The 20,556-nt window shown below is 41.3% G+C and overlaps 3 protein-coding genes across 3 annotated transcripts in view; 2 read left to right on the top strand and 1 right to left on the bottom strand.

Moving 5' to 3' along the window:
• The window catches only part of stk39 (serine threonine kinase 39), a 33,162-nt gene extending 25,869 nt beyond the window's left edge, over nt 1-7,293 (top strand). The window contains exons 15-18 of the mRNA XM_085384466.1: nt 534-586; nt 784-852; nt 1,127-1,191; nt 6,214-7,293. Of these exons, the coding sequence (XP_085240592.1) occupies nt 534-586; nt 784-852; nt 1,127-1,191; nt 6,214-6,288 (262 nt within the window). The 3' untranslated portion in view covers nt 6,289-7,293. The remainder of the gene's footprint in view (nt 1-533; nt 587-783; nt 853-1,126; nt 1,192-6,213) is intronic.
• Nucleotides 7,294-9,432: 2,139 nt separating this feature from the next.
• Nucleotides 9,433-20,556, bottom strand: part of b3galt1b (UDP-Gal:betaGlcNAc beta 1,3-galactosyltransferase, polypeptide 1b) — a 70,129-nt gene continuing 59,005 nt past the window's right edge. The window contains exon 2 of the mRNA XM_085384634.1: nt 9,433-11,825. Coding sequence (XP_085240760.1) covers nt 10,608-11,594 — 987 coding nt within the window. The 5' untranslated portion in view covers nt 11,595-11,825 and the 3' untranslated portion in view covers nt 9,433-10,607. The remainder of the gene's footprint in view (nt 11,826-20,556) is intronic.
• LOC146651179 (uncharacterized) lies at nt 15,833-16,718 on the top strand. The gene is made up of 2 exons (XM_085384506.1): nt 15,833-16,172; nt 16,219-16,718. The coding sequence occupies exons 1-2, from the start codon at nt 15,833-15,835 to the stop codon at nt 16,716-16,718; spliced, it is 840 nt and encodes a 279-aa protein (XP_085240632.1).

Here is a 20,556-nt window from a genome sequence, read left to right on the forward strand (position 1 = left end):
GAAGAGCACATTTATTTATTTATTTTGCACATGGTATGAAAAGCCCGACAGACAGATGAAATGACTGTTACCCGAGAAGCAGTGAATAAGAATAACAGAACACTAGTATATCTGTGACCCCGGTAGGTCGTCTTGTTTTTCCGAGGTGGGTTCATATAAGGAGGTGTCCTGATGAGGTTATGTTCTCCTAATGGACTGCTTGTAACTAGAGTGTGAAGAAACGATGACTGCGTTCGCTGCAGTTTCACCCCAGCTCATAGCAGGACGGTCATTCTAGAAGATGAGATGCGCTCTAACTTTCTGCTTGCTGTTTCTACTTCTGAACTGTCTACTCTTGAAACCTGGGGGGAGTTATCTCTTCACTGTTTGATCACTTCTCTTAGATCACTGGAGGCATTTTCATTTCTGCTTTCATCCTGCTTGTTTCTAACATTGTGCTGCTCAGGTCATGTCTTCGCTCTGCTCTGCAACAAATTTAAATCTACCATTTCAGGTACTGCTCTGCAATCACATCCCCTTGTCTCTTTTTCCAGGAACTCCAAAAAGGAGCTGAATGACATCCGGTTTGAATTTACTCCTGGGCGAGGTAAGAGCTCAGCCTCAATTAATTAGGAATATGCTGTTCCCTATGTGATAATATCACCACATTAGATGACTGAATTGTTCTCTGTATAATGGGTAATGGCACTGGGCTCTGGACAGCATCTGATTCAGTCTCTAACACAATCACCTGCTAAGTGGCATGTATGAGGTCCAATATTTGTCATGTTATTCTCTCACAAGACACTGCTGATGGGGTTTCCCAGGAACTGTTCTCAGCTGGACTGGTCAATGGGCACGACGTTGTTATTGGTAATGCTGTGCCTCTTTATTCTCATAAATTGTGTTGTTTGAATACATAGCCTGCTTACTGGAAAACATCATCTTGAAATAATTTGTTAATAGAAAACCTATTACCAGGATGAATTACATTTAAATTGGATCTTGGAATAACTAAAACTGGTTTTCTAGTCTTCATATTTACACTAGACTGCTCTTTCATTGTGGGAGCAGGAGCTTGTCCTAAAATTTCCTCAGTATAAAACGTGTTTGTTATTACTGAACACAATTATTTCCTCTATTACAGTTGCTGCTAACCTTCAAAAGATTGTAGATGACCCAATTACCTACAAAGTACTGACCTTTAAGCTGGTGAGTTTCCACATGATTGATGGTTCATGACAGCTGCCCTGGCTTTGTCTTGGCTTGTGATGTCCAACCATAAAGAGCTTGCTGGGGAAAGCTTTAGCGAGAACTGGAGTTATTAGACATAAACTCTGCGTAAAACTAAAAGATGTTCAGTTGATGATGTTAAGAAATTATTTTAGAAGAAGTGAAGGAGAAGGTTAGAGGATTGATGTTACAGAAGACATTAAAATTATTTACCCTTTTTCTCTAAATCTGGACTTGAAATGTTTGGATATTTTGTTATAGGGATAAAGTTCATTCAGGCTAAATATAACATACATTTTCACATTTATTTTACACTCTGCACACTTTGTTAGCTACACCATGCTAGTTCTGTGCTGGCTCCAGTTTCTTTTCTTCATATCGACATGATGGCATCACATAGTTGATTCATTTTTTTCTGCTGCAAATCCACAATAGGACTCTCCCGTTCCACCACATCCCAACGATGCTGTAGTGGATTCAAATCTGGTGACTATTTGAGGCCATTTGAGTACAGTGAGCTCATTGTCATGTCAAGAAACCAATTTGAAATCATTTGAACTTTGTGGCATGGTGTATGATCCTGCTGGAAGCAGCCATCAGAAGGTGGTCATAAAGACGTGGTCAGAAACAATAGTAAGGCTGTGGCGTTTAAACGACACTCAGTCGGTACTAACGGGCTCATGAAAATATCGCCCACACCAATATATCACCACCAACCTGAACTCTTGATAGAAGGATTGGTCTTTGCTTTTATATCGTTCACACCAAATTCTCACCCTACCATCTGAAAGTTGCAACAGAAATTGAGACCGTTCTTTAGTCTTCTTTTCTATTATGTAATTTTAACTAACATGAGTGACACCAAGGCGTGCTCTCTTGCTACTATAGCGCCTCTACTTTGAGGTCGGACATGTTCAGAGGTGCTCTTTTACATACCTTGGTTGTGGTGGTTATTTGAGTTACTGTTGCCTTCCTATCAGCTTGAAGCAGTCTGGCCATTCTTCTCTGAACCATCAACAAGACAGAGAATTGCCGCTCACTGGATATTTTCTCTTTTCTTTGGCTCATTCTCTGTAAATCCTGGAAAAGGTTGTGCAGGGAAATCTGAGTAGATCTGCAGTTTCTGAAATACCGATAAGCTTACCATCTGCAAAGTCACTTAAATTGCCTTTCTCCTCTGATTCTGATGCTCAGATTGAATATCAGCAGGTCATCTTGACCATTTAGGCTTACATGCATCAGTCTAAGTAGATTTAATTGCTGCCAAGTGATTGACTGTTTGAATTACTGAGCAGCACTGAGCATGTATATGTACTGTAAAGTACTGGATTGTGCAATGGGCAATATATAGCATTATAGCAACATCATTGTAAAACAAAATATACGATGTACTAAAAACAAACATTCAAATGCAAATAAAAACAGCCTTAACAGATCAATAGTCAATGTTTATCAGTTCAACTTTAATAATATAACTACATTAGGTTTTGTTTTATTATCTCAATTGTGACAAAAATCCAATACAGCATTGATTTTATTTTGTGATGTATTGTTACCGTTGTGTAACGAATCCACATTAATGAGTTCTTAATGAGGAAAATACGACCTCCACATCTTCCCTTTTGTGGTTACTATAAAATTTTGTATCAAGTCTGTATTGTCTGTGGAGAGGAGTGTCATGATTTGAGTAGTCAAACACAATTTGTTTTTATCAGAATGATTTTTTATTTGTGCGCTTCACATTGTGGATTATTGTGAGTCTTTAGGTGATTTTATTTTCTTTGACGACGGTGCATCTTTGTTGCGCTATCTGAATACACCATATGTGCTTTTAAGAAGTCCCTTTGTGCAGTGTGACATATTAGAATGTGATATTAAGAAAGGAAATAATGCCAGTTTCTTTGTATTTGACAAAAAAATATGTAAATTATGTTTTATTGACCTTTGTGTAGTTGTGGGTAAACAACATCTGTGCTTTGGGTTGCAGTATTTTACAGTGTGACCTTTCTGCCATTTGCCTTATCAGCAGGTGGACAAATCTCTGGAGAGCCAGAGTGAGGGCTGTACTGGGCATGCCATGTAGATATATGGGCATGCTTTCATTTCCACGTGTTAACTCTGCAGGCAGTGCTAAATTCTCACTGCAGCTCAACTCCGCCTTTCTGAACGAATTACGAGTTACGAGGGTGGTGTCACAAAACCCAGAGAGTGAGAATAATTACCCCTGCAAGGGGAACAATTCATAACACTTTATGAAGACAATTTATGGTGTGGGTGGCACTATAGCTGCTTTATGACTGAACTGAACAAGAGATCAGAATAGACTCATGAGCTCACAAAAACGGACTGTTTTAATAACAGTGCCTCCATGGTGATTACACAACTGCAGAGCCCGAGAGTGTATGGGTGGTTTTCTCAGATAAGGTGCAAATTGGTGAAGGACATTGGATGTTGGGTCACGAGGTTAAGCTTTTCACGAGGATGGCTGGTTCAAAAAAAGGAAAATGTATTTTCTCTGAGCAGTGACACAAATTAACATGCAGAATGAATTCAAATATTGCTTCAGTAAAGGGGATCTGTGCAGCCTAAAACAGAGGTGAGACAAGCTGCTGCAAGTTAAAGAAATATGGTGAATTATTGGAGGATGGTGTTTTGTGTAATCATTGTTTTTCAGAAAGGTACAATGGGTTGCCAGGGGTTTGAGCCCATTTTCCCACCTCAGCTTTAATGAGGTTGGCTCTGATGTCGGTTGTCTCGCTTCCAATCAAGCTCACAAATGATCTCAGAAGTTGTGCATGGCCAGTGGAGGTCAGTCAGGGTTTTTTATGCTAGATTCTAAAACTATATATATGTTTACTGGCCTCAGGAGCACTGTTGTGTAGCAGCACGAAAGAGCCTTCCACAGACTAACACATAATTTTATTCTCTGCAGCTTTGAGACTTACCTTAATTGGACAAACGAAACGAAACCATGAAACACACAACGCACCAGATGATATGTAAATAACAGAGTCCACATCACTGATATAGTTTACCCTAGCTACACAAACTGCTTAGCAGTACTGCTTTAATCTGATATCATGCAGCAGCCACAGCAATGATAATAACTGATAGACTATTGTTTTTACAGCAGCTATTTTTGCACAAAATAGTGGGTAAACACATGTTATTAAAGAGAGCAATACTTGTGTGCCATTAGGCAGAAAACTTTAATTATTGGGATTAACAACATCTTTGTTAACCTAACATTTCATATCGTAATGTTCCTGTAAAAAACAAGGACTATTAGGAATTGGTCAGATGTGACTAGCTTATATTTCTTGTTCACTCTTATAATTATAACCAACCATTTGCACAAGCCAGTAATTCTAATAAGATTTTTTTATGACTGCTGATACAAGCAGTGAGAAAATTCTGCTGTATTAGGTGTTTTCTGTAAGTTCGTGAAACTTTAAAATTTCTGTGTTATGGAAGAAAACTTTATATTTCATTGCTAAGCATTGTCAGGTGTTAGTTTTTATATATAGTTGGTAGGAATTTTAATAGAGTAGCTCAGGAGCCTGCCTCCTGAGTAGAAAATGTCAATGTTGGTGACTTTGCTGCTTAGAACTTGAATTATTAGAGAAAAGCCCACACCAGTGAATGACTAATGCTAACTTTGCTAACCTACAAGGTTAGCAACCGTCTCTTCTCAGTCATTTGCAGTCACCTCCATTTTAGGCTGCACAGATGTCCTTGACTGAAGCATTACTTTAATATATTTTGCATAGTAATTTGTATCACTGCTCAGAGAAAATGAATCAACCATCCTCATGGAGAGCTTAAACTGGTGACCCAACACCCGATGGGCTCCACCAATTTGCACCTTATCTGGCAAAGCCACCCATACACTCTCTGAGGGCTCTGCAGTTGTGTAATCACCATGGAGGCACAGTTATTAATACAGTCAGTCGTTGTGAGTTCATGAGTCTATTCTGATCTCTTGTTCAGTTCAGTCATAAAGTTGCTTTAATGCCACCCACACCATAAATTATCTGCATAAATTTTGACTCTTTGGTACAGAGGTCGAATCAATGATTGGCTGCAAAATGAACCCAAATTATCACCCCTCCTCCCCGGTGCTTGACTGTTGGTATGAGGTGTTTGTGCTGATGTACTCGCCAAACGTGGGGTCGTCCATTATGGCCAATCTTCTCTCTCTCGTCTCATCTGTCCAAACAACGTTGTTCCAAAGTCTAGCGGTTTGTTCAGATGTGCAAACCTAAACTGTGCTGCCATGTTCTTTTTAGAGAGAAGGGGCTTTTTCCCTTACAACCCTTCCAAAGAGGCCATGCTTGTTCAGTGTTTTTCTAATTTTGCTATCATGAAGTTTAACATTTAACATGCTGACTGAAGTCTGTTGAGGTAAGATGTAGTTCATGGGGTTTTTGCAGTTTCTCTGAGCATTGCTGACCTTGGGGTGAGTTTTCTGGGACATAAAAATCTTTCTCACTGTAGAATGATGGGCTTCAAATTGCTTTGAAATGGCCTTATAATCACTCCTAGATTAATGGGTAGGCACACTTGCTTCCCTAAGACCATTGCTGATATCTTTCCTCCTTGGCATTGTGTTAATGCACACCTGAACGTTTCAGACCTGCAAACTGAAGCTCTATTTATCAAGTAAATTTGATTAACAGCCCCTGGCTTCTACTTACCCTCTTAGTTCCTATGGAAGCAGTGTGGGTGTCCTTAGTTTTTGCATCGCGCTCTGTGAAAAAATTATTTTCCACATGACTGCATGCTATGTGGACAAAAAATAATTAAGAAGCTGACGAGTTCTTAATAATAACCATTACTACCAGTTTAAAACGTAGCTTGTATCCGGTGAGGGAAATTATGTCATTTTTTTTCTCATTTTGAAAATGAGTCTCAGATTTGGTTCCATATTAAACTCAGTTTCAGTAGTTTCAGCTCCCTGCTTCTGTTGATGATCCTCTGACTGTCTTCTTTCCCATGCAGGCTTCCAGCTGCGATGACACGGAGATCCCTGATGAAGTGAAGTTGATCGGCTTTGCGCAGCTCAGTGTTAGTTGATGCTCTCTTCGTGACTGTAGCAGGTGAGACAGGGAAGACAGTTCAGGGCAGACAGACTGAGGAACACTCCACCACTTCCTGCAATATCTTCCCTTCCTCACTTCCTGGCTCCGCCTCACCTTCCCCGATGCCCATTTCTTCCACCACCCTCATTAGCGCCGGCTTCCCTGCTTACTGTCCTATCTTTAAACTTAACGACATTCCACTGCCCAGCGCACAGCCGAGGAACCTGAAGGTGTACTCAGGTGGCAAAAGAAGGTGATTAAGATGTAGCTTTGAATGTTCTATTTATTTATTTCTTGAACTCGTTTTTGTTTTACATCATATTACCTCTGTGTTCAGCAAAGCTCTCATTATTTATTGAAATGAGAAGGGTTTTTTCTTCCCGTGCTGATTTGTTGCCACAGTGAAAACAAATTTGCTTTGACTCACATCTCACAAACGCACTCATTCGAGAAGTTTCCCTGAGGTCTGTGTCAGAATGTACGAATACGTTAATTTATGGGGAAAAGCACATTTTCATAAGAACATAATGAATGTCAAAAGAGAATGAATTGTATTTCCATATTAAGACCTGTTTCACATTAACAACCATTTGCTTGAGTGTGCAGGAAAAAAAAAGGAGACCTGGATGCTACTGTGTATAATTTGCTGCTCTCAACAGTTTTAATGCTTCAAAATGCTAGAGGTGCCTTGTTCATTTTTCTGTGCCTAAGAAAGTAGTCGATAAATGAGACCGCACAAAGAGGGGGAACCTGCTGATTGCCATTCCACCAGTGTATTATTTCAGCAATGACACAATTCAAGTGAAGTATCTTAACTTAATGAGGCAAGCTAAAATGCACTTTTGGGCTGAATGCGTGGACCTGACAAACAGATGCTTAGCCCCGGGAGACAAGTTAATTTATGTGCTTCTGTCGTCAGACGAACACACCGTAACAGGACCTGCAGTCATATAATCTGTTCTTGTTGATGGGTTTTCAGATGCTAATCAGCAAAACACAATGGTTGAATTTCCTTGCTCTGTCCTGCTGCACTACAAAACTTTTTCGTTCCCCGAAACATCATAGTTACTAAAGTGTACTGGATGACGATGCATTTGAAGATGAAACCAAACGGCAACTGCCGAAAAGGTGACGAGCCATTTGTTTGTCCAAACAAGTCCAGTAGCTCTAAATTATTTTTTAGGTATTGAGGTGGTCAATATTAACTTCTACTAAATTCTTTATTTTATGAAGTAATTTATTGTGTTTTCTATGTACAGTTCTGTGTACCATTTCAACATATTACCCCTGTTCCTTCTGTAATCAGCTGATGTCAAGTTTCGGATTAAGAGCAACCAATAAAGAATTGCTATGATTTAAAAACAAGTGTGTGAAGTATTTTATTTTTAAAAAAAAAATCTGTCAGCTGCTATTAGAATGAACCTCCTACACTTCAATCGATGTTTGTTTGTGATTGCAAAGGAGTTGAATAACTTACCATATTTCTGCAAATATGCTTTTTAAAGTACAAGTCTGAATTCATAAATATAAAATGCACAGTTTTACATTTTAATACACAAAAAGTATAAGTTACTGTGGCATAATGTGGTACGGTATGACCAGTTGTTTATTTCTGTTAATGTTACAAACCTATACTACAGAATATCTGACATCATATAGTGATCTGTCTGGTTTTCTAGCTAAATAATAAAAAAAAAAACCCTTAATGTAGACATGTTAAAAACAGTTCTTGCATACACATAAATTACACACTCACAGGCCACTTTGTTAGGTAGACCTATTCAACTTCTCACTCAAACATCTAATCAGTCAGTTGCATGTCAGCAGCAGTTATGAGCATCAGAATGTGAATTTATAAGTGACTTTGAACATGGCACGGTTGTTAGTACCAGATGAGATGGCCCGAGTATTTCAGAAACTGCTGATCTACTGGGATTGTTCTTGCACAACCATCTCTAGGGCTTAGAGAGCACAGTCTCAAAAAGAGAAAATATCCAGTGAGCTGCAGTTTTCTGGATAAAAATGCCTTAATAACCAGAAGAGAGTGGCAAAACTGCTTTAAGCTAAAAGAACGGCAACAGTAAGTCAAATAACCGCTGGTTAAAACCAAGGTACGGAGAGGAGCGTCTCTTAATGTTGGACTTTGAATCAGATGGACTAAATCAGCAGAAGACTATATTGTGTGACGTTAATGGATCCAGTAAGTCTCAATTTCTGCTACAACATTTGCCGGCCCTTTAGTACCAGCTATGCTATTTCCTGACCATGTCCATCTCTTTATGACCACAATGCACAAAGCTTGTATCATATCAAACTGATTTGTTGAACATGACAATTCACTTTACTGAAATGGCCCCCAAAGTTACCAGATCTCAGTCAAATAGAGCACCTTTGAGATGTGGTGAAATGGGAGATTCACATCGTGGATGTGCCACTGAATATTCTGCATCAACTGTGTGATGCTATGATGTTATTATGGACCAAAATCTCTGAGGAATGTTTTCAGCATCTTGTTGAATCTGAGCCACAAAAGATTTAAAGCAGTTCTGAAGACAAAAGGCGGTACTAGCAAGTGTGCTGTGGGTGTATGGATTCCAGGCTTGTTCTTTGGTGAGAGCTTTGGTATAGACTAGGCCTGTAACTGGTTAGAATAAGGAAGTTTTTTTTCCTGCTATTTAAAAAAAAATATTCCCAAATAATCCCAACTTTGCTTACATTGAGAGAAGGTTGGGCTGAAGATTGAAAGAGGAAGGGGTATAGACTATGATGTAACCTACCCACTCTTTTTCTTTTCTTTTTCACTCTCTTTCCTCTTTTTATACAAGTCTAGTAAATAATTGAAATTAAAAAAAGCAAACTGCCCTCCACAATACAAAATCTCTAAACAAAAACCCCCCACAAAAAAAGCCAATAAAGCTGCAACCCTTCACCACCCACCAACTGATGAAACTGGAAGAAGGCACTGAGTAAAAGCAGTATTATAACTTTAATTATTCAAGTATTTGTTTTTTAATATAAAAAACATACAATATATAACAATAACCCCTTATGGGATAGATGGTTTCACAGTAAATGCCACATTAGCTTATAATACTACAAAACCTTTGAAAGAAAAATAAAAGGAAAAGGAAATTTGGCTGTGAACACCACGTTGTTCAAGAGACAATGTTCTCGATGATGTCAGAAGCAGTTCTTCCATAATTACTGATACGCCAGATACATATGATAATTCATCAAGTCGGTAATGGTCTTAGTTACAATTAAACTGACACTTGTACGACATGATGCTGCATTTCTCTTGATGTGTGGAAGAGGCTGATGAGCCGAAATAGCTGATGATATACAGCGTACATAACCAAGAGCAGCAGCTGCAGTAATGAGAAGCTGATAGCTGAAACACATAATTACCTCAAGAGTGAAAATGTCAGAGTGAGAAAACAACAAAATGCATCTAAAAACTGAAATATACAAACAGCTTTCTCAGAGAAAAAGGTGGTGAAATGAGGACAAAATGTAAACAAAAACATCAGGAAAATTCGAGAAAAAAGACTGATTAACTGTGCGGGCTGATTAAAACCCAAACATTTGGCCTTATAAATTGTTTTCATGCCAAATTATCCTTTCAGCTTCTGTTAGATGATTGATAATTGACTGCAGCCTGTTTTCAGCTTTGTATGATTTAAAAGTGAGAGCACAGCATGCGACCTGGTTTCGCTTTTTTTCTAATTAGAGTTACATTTGCATTCTTATTGTAAAAGAACTCTTCTCTCAATTCTAAGAAACATTTTTGAAGTGCATCATACAGGGATCTAATCTATGGTAAGTAGATACTTTATTGATTTCCACATTTTTTTCTTTTGGCTTGCAATCCTTAGAGAAGGTCAGGCTTGCTCGGTCAGCAGCTGGTAGAAATTCAGTGTCATGCTCAAGGACACTTTAGCATAGAAAATGTTGCCAACTCAAACTGTTAGGCCACACTAATTAATGCTTAACGCTGATTGACTTAATGCCTTTAAAGAATAGTCTACATAAATTGGACCTGGAGTATATGAACAAATTACTTTCACTAACAACACCCCATTTTAATTATGCATGAGAATACACACTTTACAAGCCTCGTGCATTCATTAACAATCATGAGGTGAGATATAGACGTAGATGGATGTTAATGGAAACGTCTGTCTTGAAATAGACTCGCAGCAGCCCTCTCGGTGTTTACATCATTCGGTGATAATACTTTAAATGGTGAAAAAGGCAAAGAAAAAGGGAAAAATAACGTGGTTTTTTTTGTTTTGTAAGTGTCTCTCGTGTCCCCTAACATCTCAAGTGTTTCTTGCTGGACATGTCATTCCAAATACGGTGCATCTCCTCCGGGGAGATCTGGTGGACGGTGATAACCCGCCTGTATCTGCAGAGGCTGTAAGCCATTTTCCAGTGATTAAAACCACTGTTCTGATAAGGGTGTATGCCCAGCTTTCGCAAACACAGTCCCACATAGACATCCTCCAGGTGCAACAGTCTTGTGTGTAATGAAGTCTTGTAGATTAGCTCAGCTACATCTGCTGAGAACACGTAGCCGGTGCCCGAGCAGAAAGGTGGGTATTTGCTTTCAGGATACAAGTCTCTGGGCATGTACCACTTGCTACGCATATCTCTAATGGGACCACCATTTATTACGTAGCCAGTGAAATATCTCCTCCTTGGTTTGGTGTTGGGTTTCAGGAGCTTGTAGATTAGATTGTCCATGTTGACAAAGATGTCACTGTCTGTCTTCATGACATACTGTGCTTTGGGGCAGAAAGTCGCCACCCAGCGCATTCCCATCATGGTCTTGAGGGTTAGATTGTGGTAGGAATCGATAAAGTCCTCCACCACGATGTCATGGAAGATTTGACTCTCCTGTTCCACCATCTGGTTCAGCACAGGGTCCGTGTTCCTGCCCAGCAGAAAGATCGTAAGGATGCGGACGTCGCCGAAGGTCGACTCATCGCCCCAGGTCTCTCTGATGGCCTGCCTCGCATCAAACTCTTTGTGGGTGGTGCTGATGAGAATGACCAGAAAGGGCGTGACGCTTTCGCATTTCTTGGGCTCATTGATGACAAACTCAAAGGCGTGTGGGTTAAGGGGGCGGGTGCGGATGTTGTTGAAGGTGATGTTTTTATGAGGTTTCACAGTCTTCCGTATAGGCACTGACATGTGGCCAACGTACGTGGACGTTGGGCGAGTTATGCTCAAGTACCACAGAGCGCTCGCCCAGCAGACCACTGTCAACAGGTATAAACATGACACTTTGGAAGGCATTATGCTGCATTTAGGTGTGTTTTAATGAGTAGGATCTCATAAGGCTTTCTTTCCATTAGTGACGTTTCACCTGGCGAGGCAGCATTAAGCTGCTCCAGCATGCGGTTTGACATTAATGGTCAGTAATGGATTACTTCAGACAGAAAGGATCTTTTTTGGATTTTAAAGCACTTTAAAACTGTTTGGACGTCCGCCTCCCTCTTTGTGACACTGCTGCTTCTCCATTTACATCTGAAAGAGAGCGAGAGAAAGAAAACATGAGTATAAAAAAAAGCATGTGTCCCTGAAAATCTTTAAATGAAGTTTGTTTCAATCAGCTGAACTCAGTAGAAGCATTTCCCACAGCGCAGACTTAGTTATCAAGAACAATTCAAATAAATGAGGAAATGCTGCTGAGCCGCTCAAAATCACTCACTAGATGATTTCTAATTTGTATCTTTGTAAATCAAGTTGGAGGACGAAAGAAAAGTACTTGGATGAACTCAATATCTAATAAAATAATATCACCGCAGCAAATATGTGGGATAAATTGCGAATCATCTGCCGTCTGGAAAAAGCAAATCATTGTCAGGCACGTTTATTTTCTGCATTGTTAAAACTCACTTATTATTCAGTGGGAACCCACATGAGTGTGAGGGTTTTGTGAATGCTGGGTATCAGGCTTGGTATAGATCGGGTGAAATGTTGTGATTGTGTGATCACGACTGTCACATTTTGAATTTCATGTATATTTGTTTAGCACATTAGTAAAAGTGTTCAGATCTCTTTTATTACTCAGGCCAAACGTAACTATTACTGATCAAGTACGACCTTAAAACCACAGGCAGATGAACTGAATAACACTTTGTCACAATGCAGTGCTCTGCTGGGAAACCTTGGGACCTGGCAGTCATTATGTAGGTGTTTCTTTAATACTCAGCATCCACTTAAAAATGTTGCAGACTAAGCTCCAGGGCAGCAACTTTCCCCAGGAGGACAATGCACCCACAAACACACCACAAACAGCCCAAGGCTAGGTCAGAGATGTTTCAGCTTCATGAGGGGACCTCGCCAACATGAGTCTGGTCATTGTAATGACTAATTGGAAAACTCTCCTACAAAGAAAGGCTTTGCACTAAGAATACAAAAGTGTGATAAAAGCAAAATGTACAACAGTATAGTTTAACACTATTCGATTATTACACAGTAGCAGCTTATCCACTGACACTAAAGCTCTAGTCCCCCTGAGAAGTGGAGGAAGGTGGATGGATGGTAGATATTCTTAGTACATCTCCAGCTGACAAGTATGGGTTGTTTATACAGCTCTTTTCTAGTCTTACTCACCACTGAAAGGACTGAAAGTACTTTAGATTACAACTCACATTTTTTAAATCATACATACAGGACGTTATACTATGCACTCCAAGTTCTTTACCCAGCTCATAGTTATGGCCAATTTAAAATAACTAATTAACCAAACATGTGTTTGGACTGTGTGAGGAAGTCAAGATACCCTTAGGAAACCCACACAGTGATGAGAAGACCAAGCAAACTCCACAAGCAAAAGCCTCAGCTGGAATTTCAAGAAATGTCATAATGGCCTGTTTGCCCAATGTTGCTAAGTTGTTCTAAATTGTGATGGAGCTTCTAAGGGTTAATGGGATATCGTGTTATTCTTGGTTTGAATATTAGTTTTTTTCACATGTTAATATTGGATTTAGCATTCTATTCTAAGTTGTATTAGTTTCCTCCCTCAGTGTTCCCCAGCTTCTTGTGTCAAATCCCTGTGGTCTTAGAGTTTGTTTACGTCCTGTTTCTACAGTCGCGTCTCTGTCAATCTGCTTCCTCTGTGTTCGTCTCTGTCTCCCGCGAGTCTCTTTGTCTCGCCTCTTTGTCTCGCCTCTGTCATCTCACTGTGTCCGTGTCTCAGTGCTAGTGAATTCCTGTTTTCTTTTTTCGTTTTGCGTGACAATCACTTGTCCTGTGTGTGTCGTGTTCAGTTTTGTTAGTCAGATTTAGTTCATCTGTGTTCCCTGGTGTATTTAATCTCCCTGAATTCCTTGTGTGTATTTAAGCCCTGTTTCCTTCTGTACATTGTCGCAATCTCCATCATTTTGCGTGTCTCCCTCATGTTTAAATCTCCTAGTTGATTATTTATTCCATTCCAAATTTCCTAGTTTGTAATTTTCCTTTAAGTCCAGCAATAAAGCTGCTTTTTTCAGTTCAGTTCTGCTTCAAGTCCTGCACATTGGGTCTATGCCTCAGCCTGCCACATACAGCGTTTGTTGAAAAGAACCCTCCTGCTGTGAGGATGTGAGGTGACAGTATGGTAGAAATATCAAGTGAACTGAGATGGAAGAAAAAAAAAAACATATATGAATCTGTCCTTAGGTACAGCACACCTGTATAAAATTTTACTTCACGGGCACCAATACGGCTTACGTGGTTGAGTGGGTGACCCACATATCAAAGATAACTGCAGAGGCAGAGACTATTTCCCTTCTCCCCACTTTACTGTCTACTCTCTGCACTACACTTAAGAATAAAGACTGAAAATGCCAAAAAAATACAACTTTAAACATTTACTTCAGGACATCCGATCACTTTTTTTGTCTAAGCAGACAAAACAATAACACCTTTCATTCACTTTATTACTGTAACCTGAATTAAATACTCGTGCCTGCATATCACTGAGCAACAGATCTTGTGCAATAATCTAAAAGACAGCATCCCAGTGTGGAGGTTGACATTTCACAAGAGTAGAAAAATGCCCTTTAAAAAAAACAAAACAGAAAAAAACTCAACCAAAAAGCAAAAGTATGCTTTACAATCTCTCTTCTTCTGGGGCTCAAAAGAGCTCTGGGGTTGGCAGGATTCTGCAGCGCGATATGGTGACACAAAGGAAACACTGTGCCATGATAGGACCCTCCCCTGGGATGCCCCCTCCCCTGTTTTGTTCTGTGCTGCACAGCTATACAGTCTTCCTGCCACAGATGTCTTTCGCTTGTTTATTTTCTGAGCAGTCATTCTGCTGCGTGGACGCTGAGATGGAATTTGGCTGTCCTTTTGCGCAGGTGGCTGAGCTCCCTATAAAGGATATGTTAACATGTAGATCATGTCTCACAGCTTTTTGAAGCTCTCGCTGACTTTTCTTTTTGTTCAAGGTAGATCACACTACGCATTTCACAGGAGAATGGCCAAAATGCAGTAAAGCCCTATATACCCATCTTCAAAGCTGGAAAGCAGTGTTACGGCGCCAGATCCGCGGCCCCGAACCGTAGTAAGGAAACCTCTGGCAGTTACTTGAAGGCTCCGTGACTTGCTCGTAGCCAGGTGTTTTGTTCCAAAAAGTGATTTCCAATGTTTCCGTGTATTTTTTATGTGTAATATCTTTACGTATGTTGGTAAATAGACTTCGGTGAACAGCGTTTACAAAGGGGTTATATATAGAGTTAAAAAATTATCTGTTTTTTCAAGTATCTTTACAACTCTGTGTTATTGTACTTACATTATAACCAATCCGGTCCTTTATCCCCACTTAAAATATTTTTACAGAACTATTGTAATATTTGCTGCCATTTCTGCTGTGCTCTTGGCCAACTTACTCTTACAAAAGACATTTTTTGTCAGGGTCCTGGGACTGGGCGACCCAGGATCCCTGAGCAGTCATGTATCATATTATTATTATGATTATTATATGTATTTTGGTATTGCTGCTGCTCTCCTCCATGATTGTAGATGTGAGTGTGTGTGTTTATGTCTGCGGGGATGCTTGGAGGATGGCGCTCAGCCACCTGCAGGCCTGAGGGGTGTGGCCCTGCGGAAGGACTGGCCACACCCGAAGCCACACACCTGCCGCTGATCAGGGCTCGTCGGGGGAGCTACTTAGGAGAGTCTTGGAGCTCCCACCGACGCGGGATCATTCCATGAGACTCCACGTTAGTCTTCTGCTTAGCTAAAGTCTGAGTGTATGCCTACTGGAATTAAGTGTCTTGACGGCTGCCTCTGTCATTTTCCCCTCAGGAGGAGCGTGGAACCTCGGAGGGCAGCAGGCACGGGGTGTGTGTGGACACACGGCAGTGGAGAACACGGAGCACGGACTTTTGGGAAGACACGACACGGGAGTCACGGGAGAGCACGGGGATTTACTGTTATTGTTTCCATCACTGTAAATAAACGCACTGTTTATACACAGAGTACCGCGCCTGGGTCCTCTTTCCCCACACATCCCCACGGTCTGCCAGCCAGACCGTGACAGAATGATCCCGCCACGCATGGACCCAGCGGTCTCGGAGGAGAGGCTCAGGAGGGAGGTTATGGACAGGGTTTACAGACTCTGTGAGTCATGGTGGGAGAAGCCCGCGGAGGGTTTGCGTTGCGCCGTGGAGAGGCGGCTGCAGGAGACGCTTTTTAAATCTCCCTGGCTGGTTGACGACCTTAATCCAGTCGTCTTGGACTTCCTGCTTTCGACCCTCCACCTCCACTCTCCTCCTCAGGTGGTGGGGTTAAAAGCCATCGAGGCGATCCTGGAGGGAAATCCCTACCTCGGCCAGCTCAAGGGAGTTTCCGCCTGCCTTTGCACCCTGCCGGGGTGCAAAGGCCGGGGGGTAGTGCCGGGGGGTAGTGCAAGCTCGGGAATCCACAGACTTCGGCCAGCAGCAGCAGGAGCTCAGCGAGCCGGAGGAGCTCAGCATGCCCGAGCAGGAGCTCAGCGAGCCGGAGGAGCCCGCACCGCCAGCTGAGGAGCTCAGCGAGCCGGAGGAGCTCAGCATGCCCGAGCAGGAGCTCAGCGAGCCGGAGGAGCCCGCACCGCCAGCTGAGGAGCTCAGCGAGCCGGAGGAGCTCATCATGCCCGAGCAGGAGCTCAGCGAGCCGGAGGAGCCCGCACCGCCAGCTGAGGAGCTCAGCGAGCCGGAGGAGCTCATCATGCCCGAGCAGGAGCTCAGCGAGCCGGAGGAGCCCGCACTGCCAGCTGAGGAGCTCTCGCTGCCGGCCGAGGAGGAGCTCTCGCTGCCGGCCGAGGAGGAGCTCTCGCTGCCGGCCGAGGAGGAGCTCTCGCTGCCGGAGCTCTCGCTGCCGGCCGAGGAGGGTCCCGCTCAGCCGGAGGTCAGCGGACCGGAGGGACCTCCACGTCTTTATTTTTAATGTTAATGAGATTTTTTTTAACTGCATAAATAAAGGTTTTAAGTCACTGCCAAAAACTGATTACGCCTTGTTACACGAATGTTGTTTGTGGCTCAGTGTGACTTTGTGTCATCCATGAGGGATGCATTTGACACATGTTTCACATATTATAGCCCAACAAGTTGCTTATAGCAGTTCAAATACGAGCAATCACTTTTTGGCAAATACCGGAAATCAGTTTTTGGCAGACAATCACTTTTTGGCACTACCGGCAGCTTGCTTACTGTACAGGTCAACTCCACTAGTGAAAAGATGGAAAGAGGCGTGGGAAAACTGCTTCACTGAACTTTATTACTTCTCCAAGGCACGAACACCGCGTATAGTGGGCTGAAAACAGTTTACTCACAGCGAGCATCACCGACACACTCTGGCTGCCGAGGAAGTTTTTATATTTCTTTTACTACTTTTCTTTACATCCCTTTTTCTCTCTCTCTTCACACACCCACACGGGCGGTCCCGCTACACACATCCCGAATACATTTCCCATCAGGCTTCATCCTTAAAGCGCCATGCCTGTAACAGCAGCCTGAGCAGACAAATATAGCCATAATGACATGACTTTAATTCCATTTACCAATAGAGCGTAATTACCTGCAGTCTATACCCTCATACAAAAGGACTCTGTTAGACTAAAAGACAACTGAGCCACAACAAAGACCACACTTGCAAAACAATGTATTTTCCTTTGTAGAAAATAATCTATCAGATGAATTAGTGCTTTAAGGAAGATAAGCCTGTGAGAAATCGGCGCTATAAATGAATCAATAACAATTTTTTTTGTTTAAGCTCTGTGTGAGGGAAAACAAACTGTAGACAAACAGTGTCACGAATTGGATATTATGGTCAAAAATGAATGTTTATGATATAAACAAGACTTTTACAAAAAAAACAACAACCCAAAATGCAATGATAAAAAAGTAAAATTCATTTATAATGCTGTTTATTCTGTATATTGTTTTCAGCAAACTAATTAAATTTATGCTCAAAGTACAGGTGCATGCAGGTGGCAAAAGAGGTTGCAATCGTAGTTGTTCAAAAGAACAACTGCACAGTTATTTACAATATGCACTTTATTGACACAATAACACAGTTATCGCCAATACACGGCTGTGTTGACATCCCTACTTTATAGGGGCAGATCATCACTTCGAGGCCATCTTAAAAAATGTGTTTACTCCTCACTTTCCACTTGTGTCTTCCAGCCAAACTTATTTCTCACAATATTGGCCTGGTCCTCTTGTGAAATCGCTGTTATATCTCATTGGATTTACAGTGGTAAACAGTTGTTCCCTTTAATAACACTTTACTCAGACACGAGAAATACACAGAGGCGTCAATATGTTCTCGTCCCAGAGGAGGGATGAGGGTCATGCACAGGGAAGACAGTATAACAAGGCCAGGAACGAGGAATGGCTGTTTACTCTGGGGCTAATGGCGCAGTGAAAACAAAGAGCTGCACAAACACAAGGCCCATGTAGACTTGCTCAGATGCATAATATATATAACAGCAGGCTGATAGAAAGCTGACACCTGAGTCTGATACCTTAAAATTTTATTCTCCAGACTGAAGCAAAGTCTACCAGACAAATGAGGCAGTGATTATGTGATTGTTCATTTCACTGTAAAGCATAACCTCCAACGGCTTTTCAGAATAAAAATGTCTAAGCTGGTCTGCATCTCTTACATACCTGCACAGGATGAGATTAAATGACTAGTAAATCTGTCCCTGAGTCAGACTGATACGGGAGAAATTGCTTTTTAATACTAGTGAAAGAGTCAGGCATGAAATTAGGATTCTGAATGGCAAAACAAAAGAGACTGAATTTTATAATGCCTTGTTGCTCTACGGTTTGATAGTGTTTTAACCAACTGATAAATCACTTGTGTGCTGATGATGGTTGGGATGATTGTGCATCATTTAATCCACCTTTGTGGCTGAGATTAAAAAATATATATGTACAAACAGCCAGTTTTCTTAGCCTGTAGTAAACTGCTGCACAGGTGATAGGCATGCAGATGTTAGGCCTGATTGTTAAACACAATCCAACCAAAGCACAATCTAATCTTAACGATCTTAATGAGACCCAGGGCAATTATATGCTTTCTGCTCTACTGCAACTTCTTCAGCAACAGTTTCTAGAGAACATTTTGCTTTCATAAGCCAAAGTGGTAAGATAAATATTTAATAAAATAAATATTTTAAAGAAGAGTAAGAGTAAAATGCAGTATATATAGTGTGCTTTTCTACTCAATAAACCCCAGAGACTGTTATAAGACTGTTGTGACATGATGCTTAAAAGTCATATTAACAAACTTAAGTATCCACTTGTAACTTTAACATATATTGACAGATTGTCCTACAATTATGTTTCTCAAATGGTTGCTCGAGGAAGTGATCATATCAAGGTTGACCCTGGAGAGGATCTAATGCTTTTATTTAGATTGTAACATAGCCCAAATGCACAGCAAAAGTAACAAATCTAAAACATAGAAGCTTCTCAAGGTGAACACAGAGGGATGGATGACCCCTGCTGTTTGGATATTTAATTTAAAAAAGTAATTCTTTCAGAGAGTATTGTTAGAGAGTGTAATTCACAAGTTTGTTGTTTTTCTTTCTGCCCAGCAAGCAGATAACTGAAGAACTTTTGCTATGCAGGTAACCACACAATTGCAAATGTAATATAATGACTGAATTTATTACAGTAATGCGTTACATTTATGCGATACAGAAGAGTAAGGGAGAGACAGGACTATTTATACTCAAAGAGCTGATCTGGGAAAGGCCAACGGGTGATGTTCACGAGACACAGGTGAAGTAATCGGGACAATTGGGGGAGTGAACATGCTCTGAACATGCATACAATCAGCTGGAGACATGATGGCTGAGTAGTGACTCCAGTTTTACTTCTTTGAAGTCCATTTGAAGCCTGCTCCGTGTGAGCATGCATTGTAATGTAAAACCACTGCGGATGGGTCCACCTGGCCACAAAAAATTGCCAGGCATGCAAGTACACTATATATACCACATACACAAAGACATGGGACCACACGTGATAATCTTTCAGTTCAGGTGCGTTCAGTCCCATTACCACACGCATATAAAATCAAGCACCTGGCCGTGCAGTCGGCCTCTACAAGCATTTTGTGAAAGAATAGCTCAGTCTAAAGAGCTACATGAATTCGATCATGGTACTGTAACAGTTAGTTCAAAAGCATCCCTTCTTCCCTCTGTGATCAGCAGTCAGCGGTTTTATTGGAAACAAGGAGGCTTTACAGTAGAAACTAGAGATGGACCGATCCGATATTACGTATCGGTATCGGTCCGATACTGACCTAAATTACTGGATCGGATATCGGAGAAAAATAAAAAATGTAATCCGATCCATTAAATATCACGAAAGCACCTCACAAAACTTGCAACACGCCGTAACTCACCTCAGAACGTTAGCAGTCGGAGCAGTATGCATCACGTGATAGAGCGGCTGTGGCATGCGGGACCTGTTGGTGGTCTGGATAGCATGTGGAGCTTCGCTAGCAACCCGGCATTTCATCTCCGACAAAGTTATCCCGAGAGAAGTAAAGCAAGTGTGTAAGTCCATCTCTGAATGTTTGTAAAGCATTCCTGCGTTAAGCTTAACAAGCGATATATGGAGCGACTGCCTCTTCTGGCTGCTACTTCAATCATGAAACTGCTTAACGATCAGCTGATCGGCTTTTCTGTCGCGAGTCCGTGTCTCTGGTTTGCTTTTGGCCCACTTTGCACCAGAAAGAGGAAACCAGCGGCTGAACAACAGCAGCA

Source organism: Rhamphochromis longiceps, linkage group LG16 (genome assembly GCF_057381845.1).
Source record: "Rhamphochromis longiceps isolate RC_006_pf linkage group LG16, R_longiceps_female_GT1.1, whole genome shotgun sequence".
Classification (NCBI taxonomy): Eukaryota; Metazoa; Chordata; class Actinopteri; order Cichliformes; family Cichlidae; genus Rhamphochromis; species Rhamphochromis longiceps.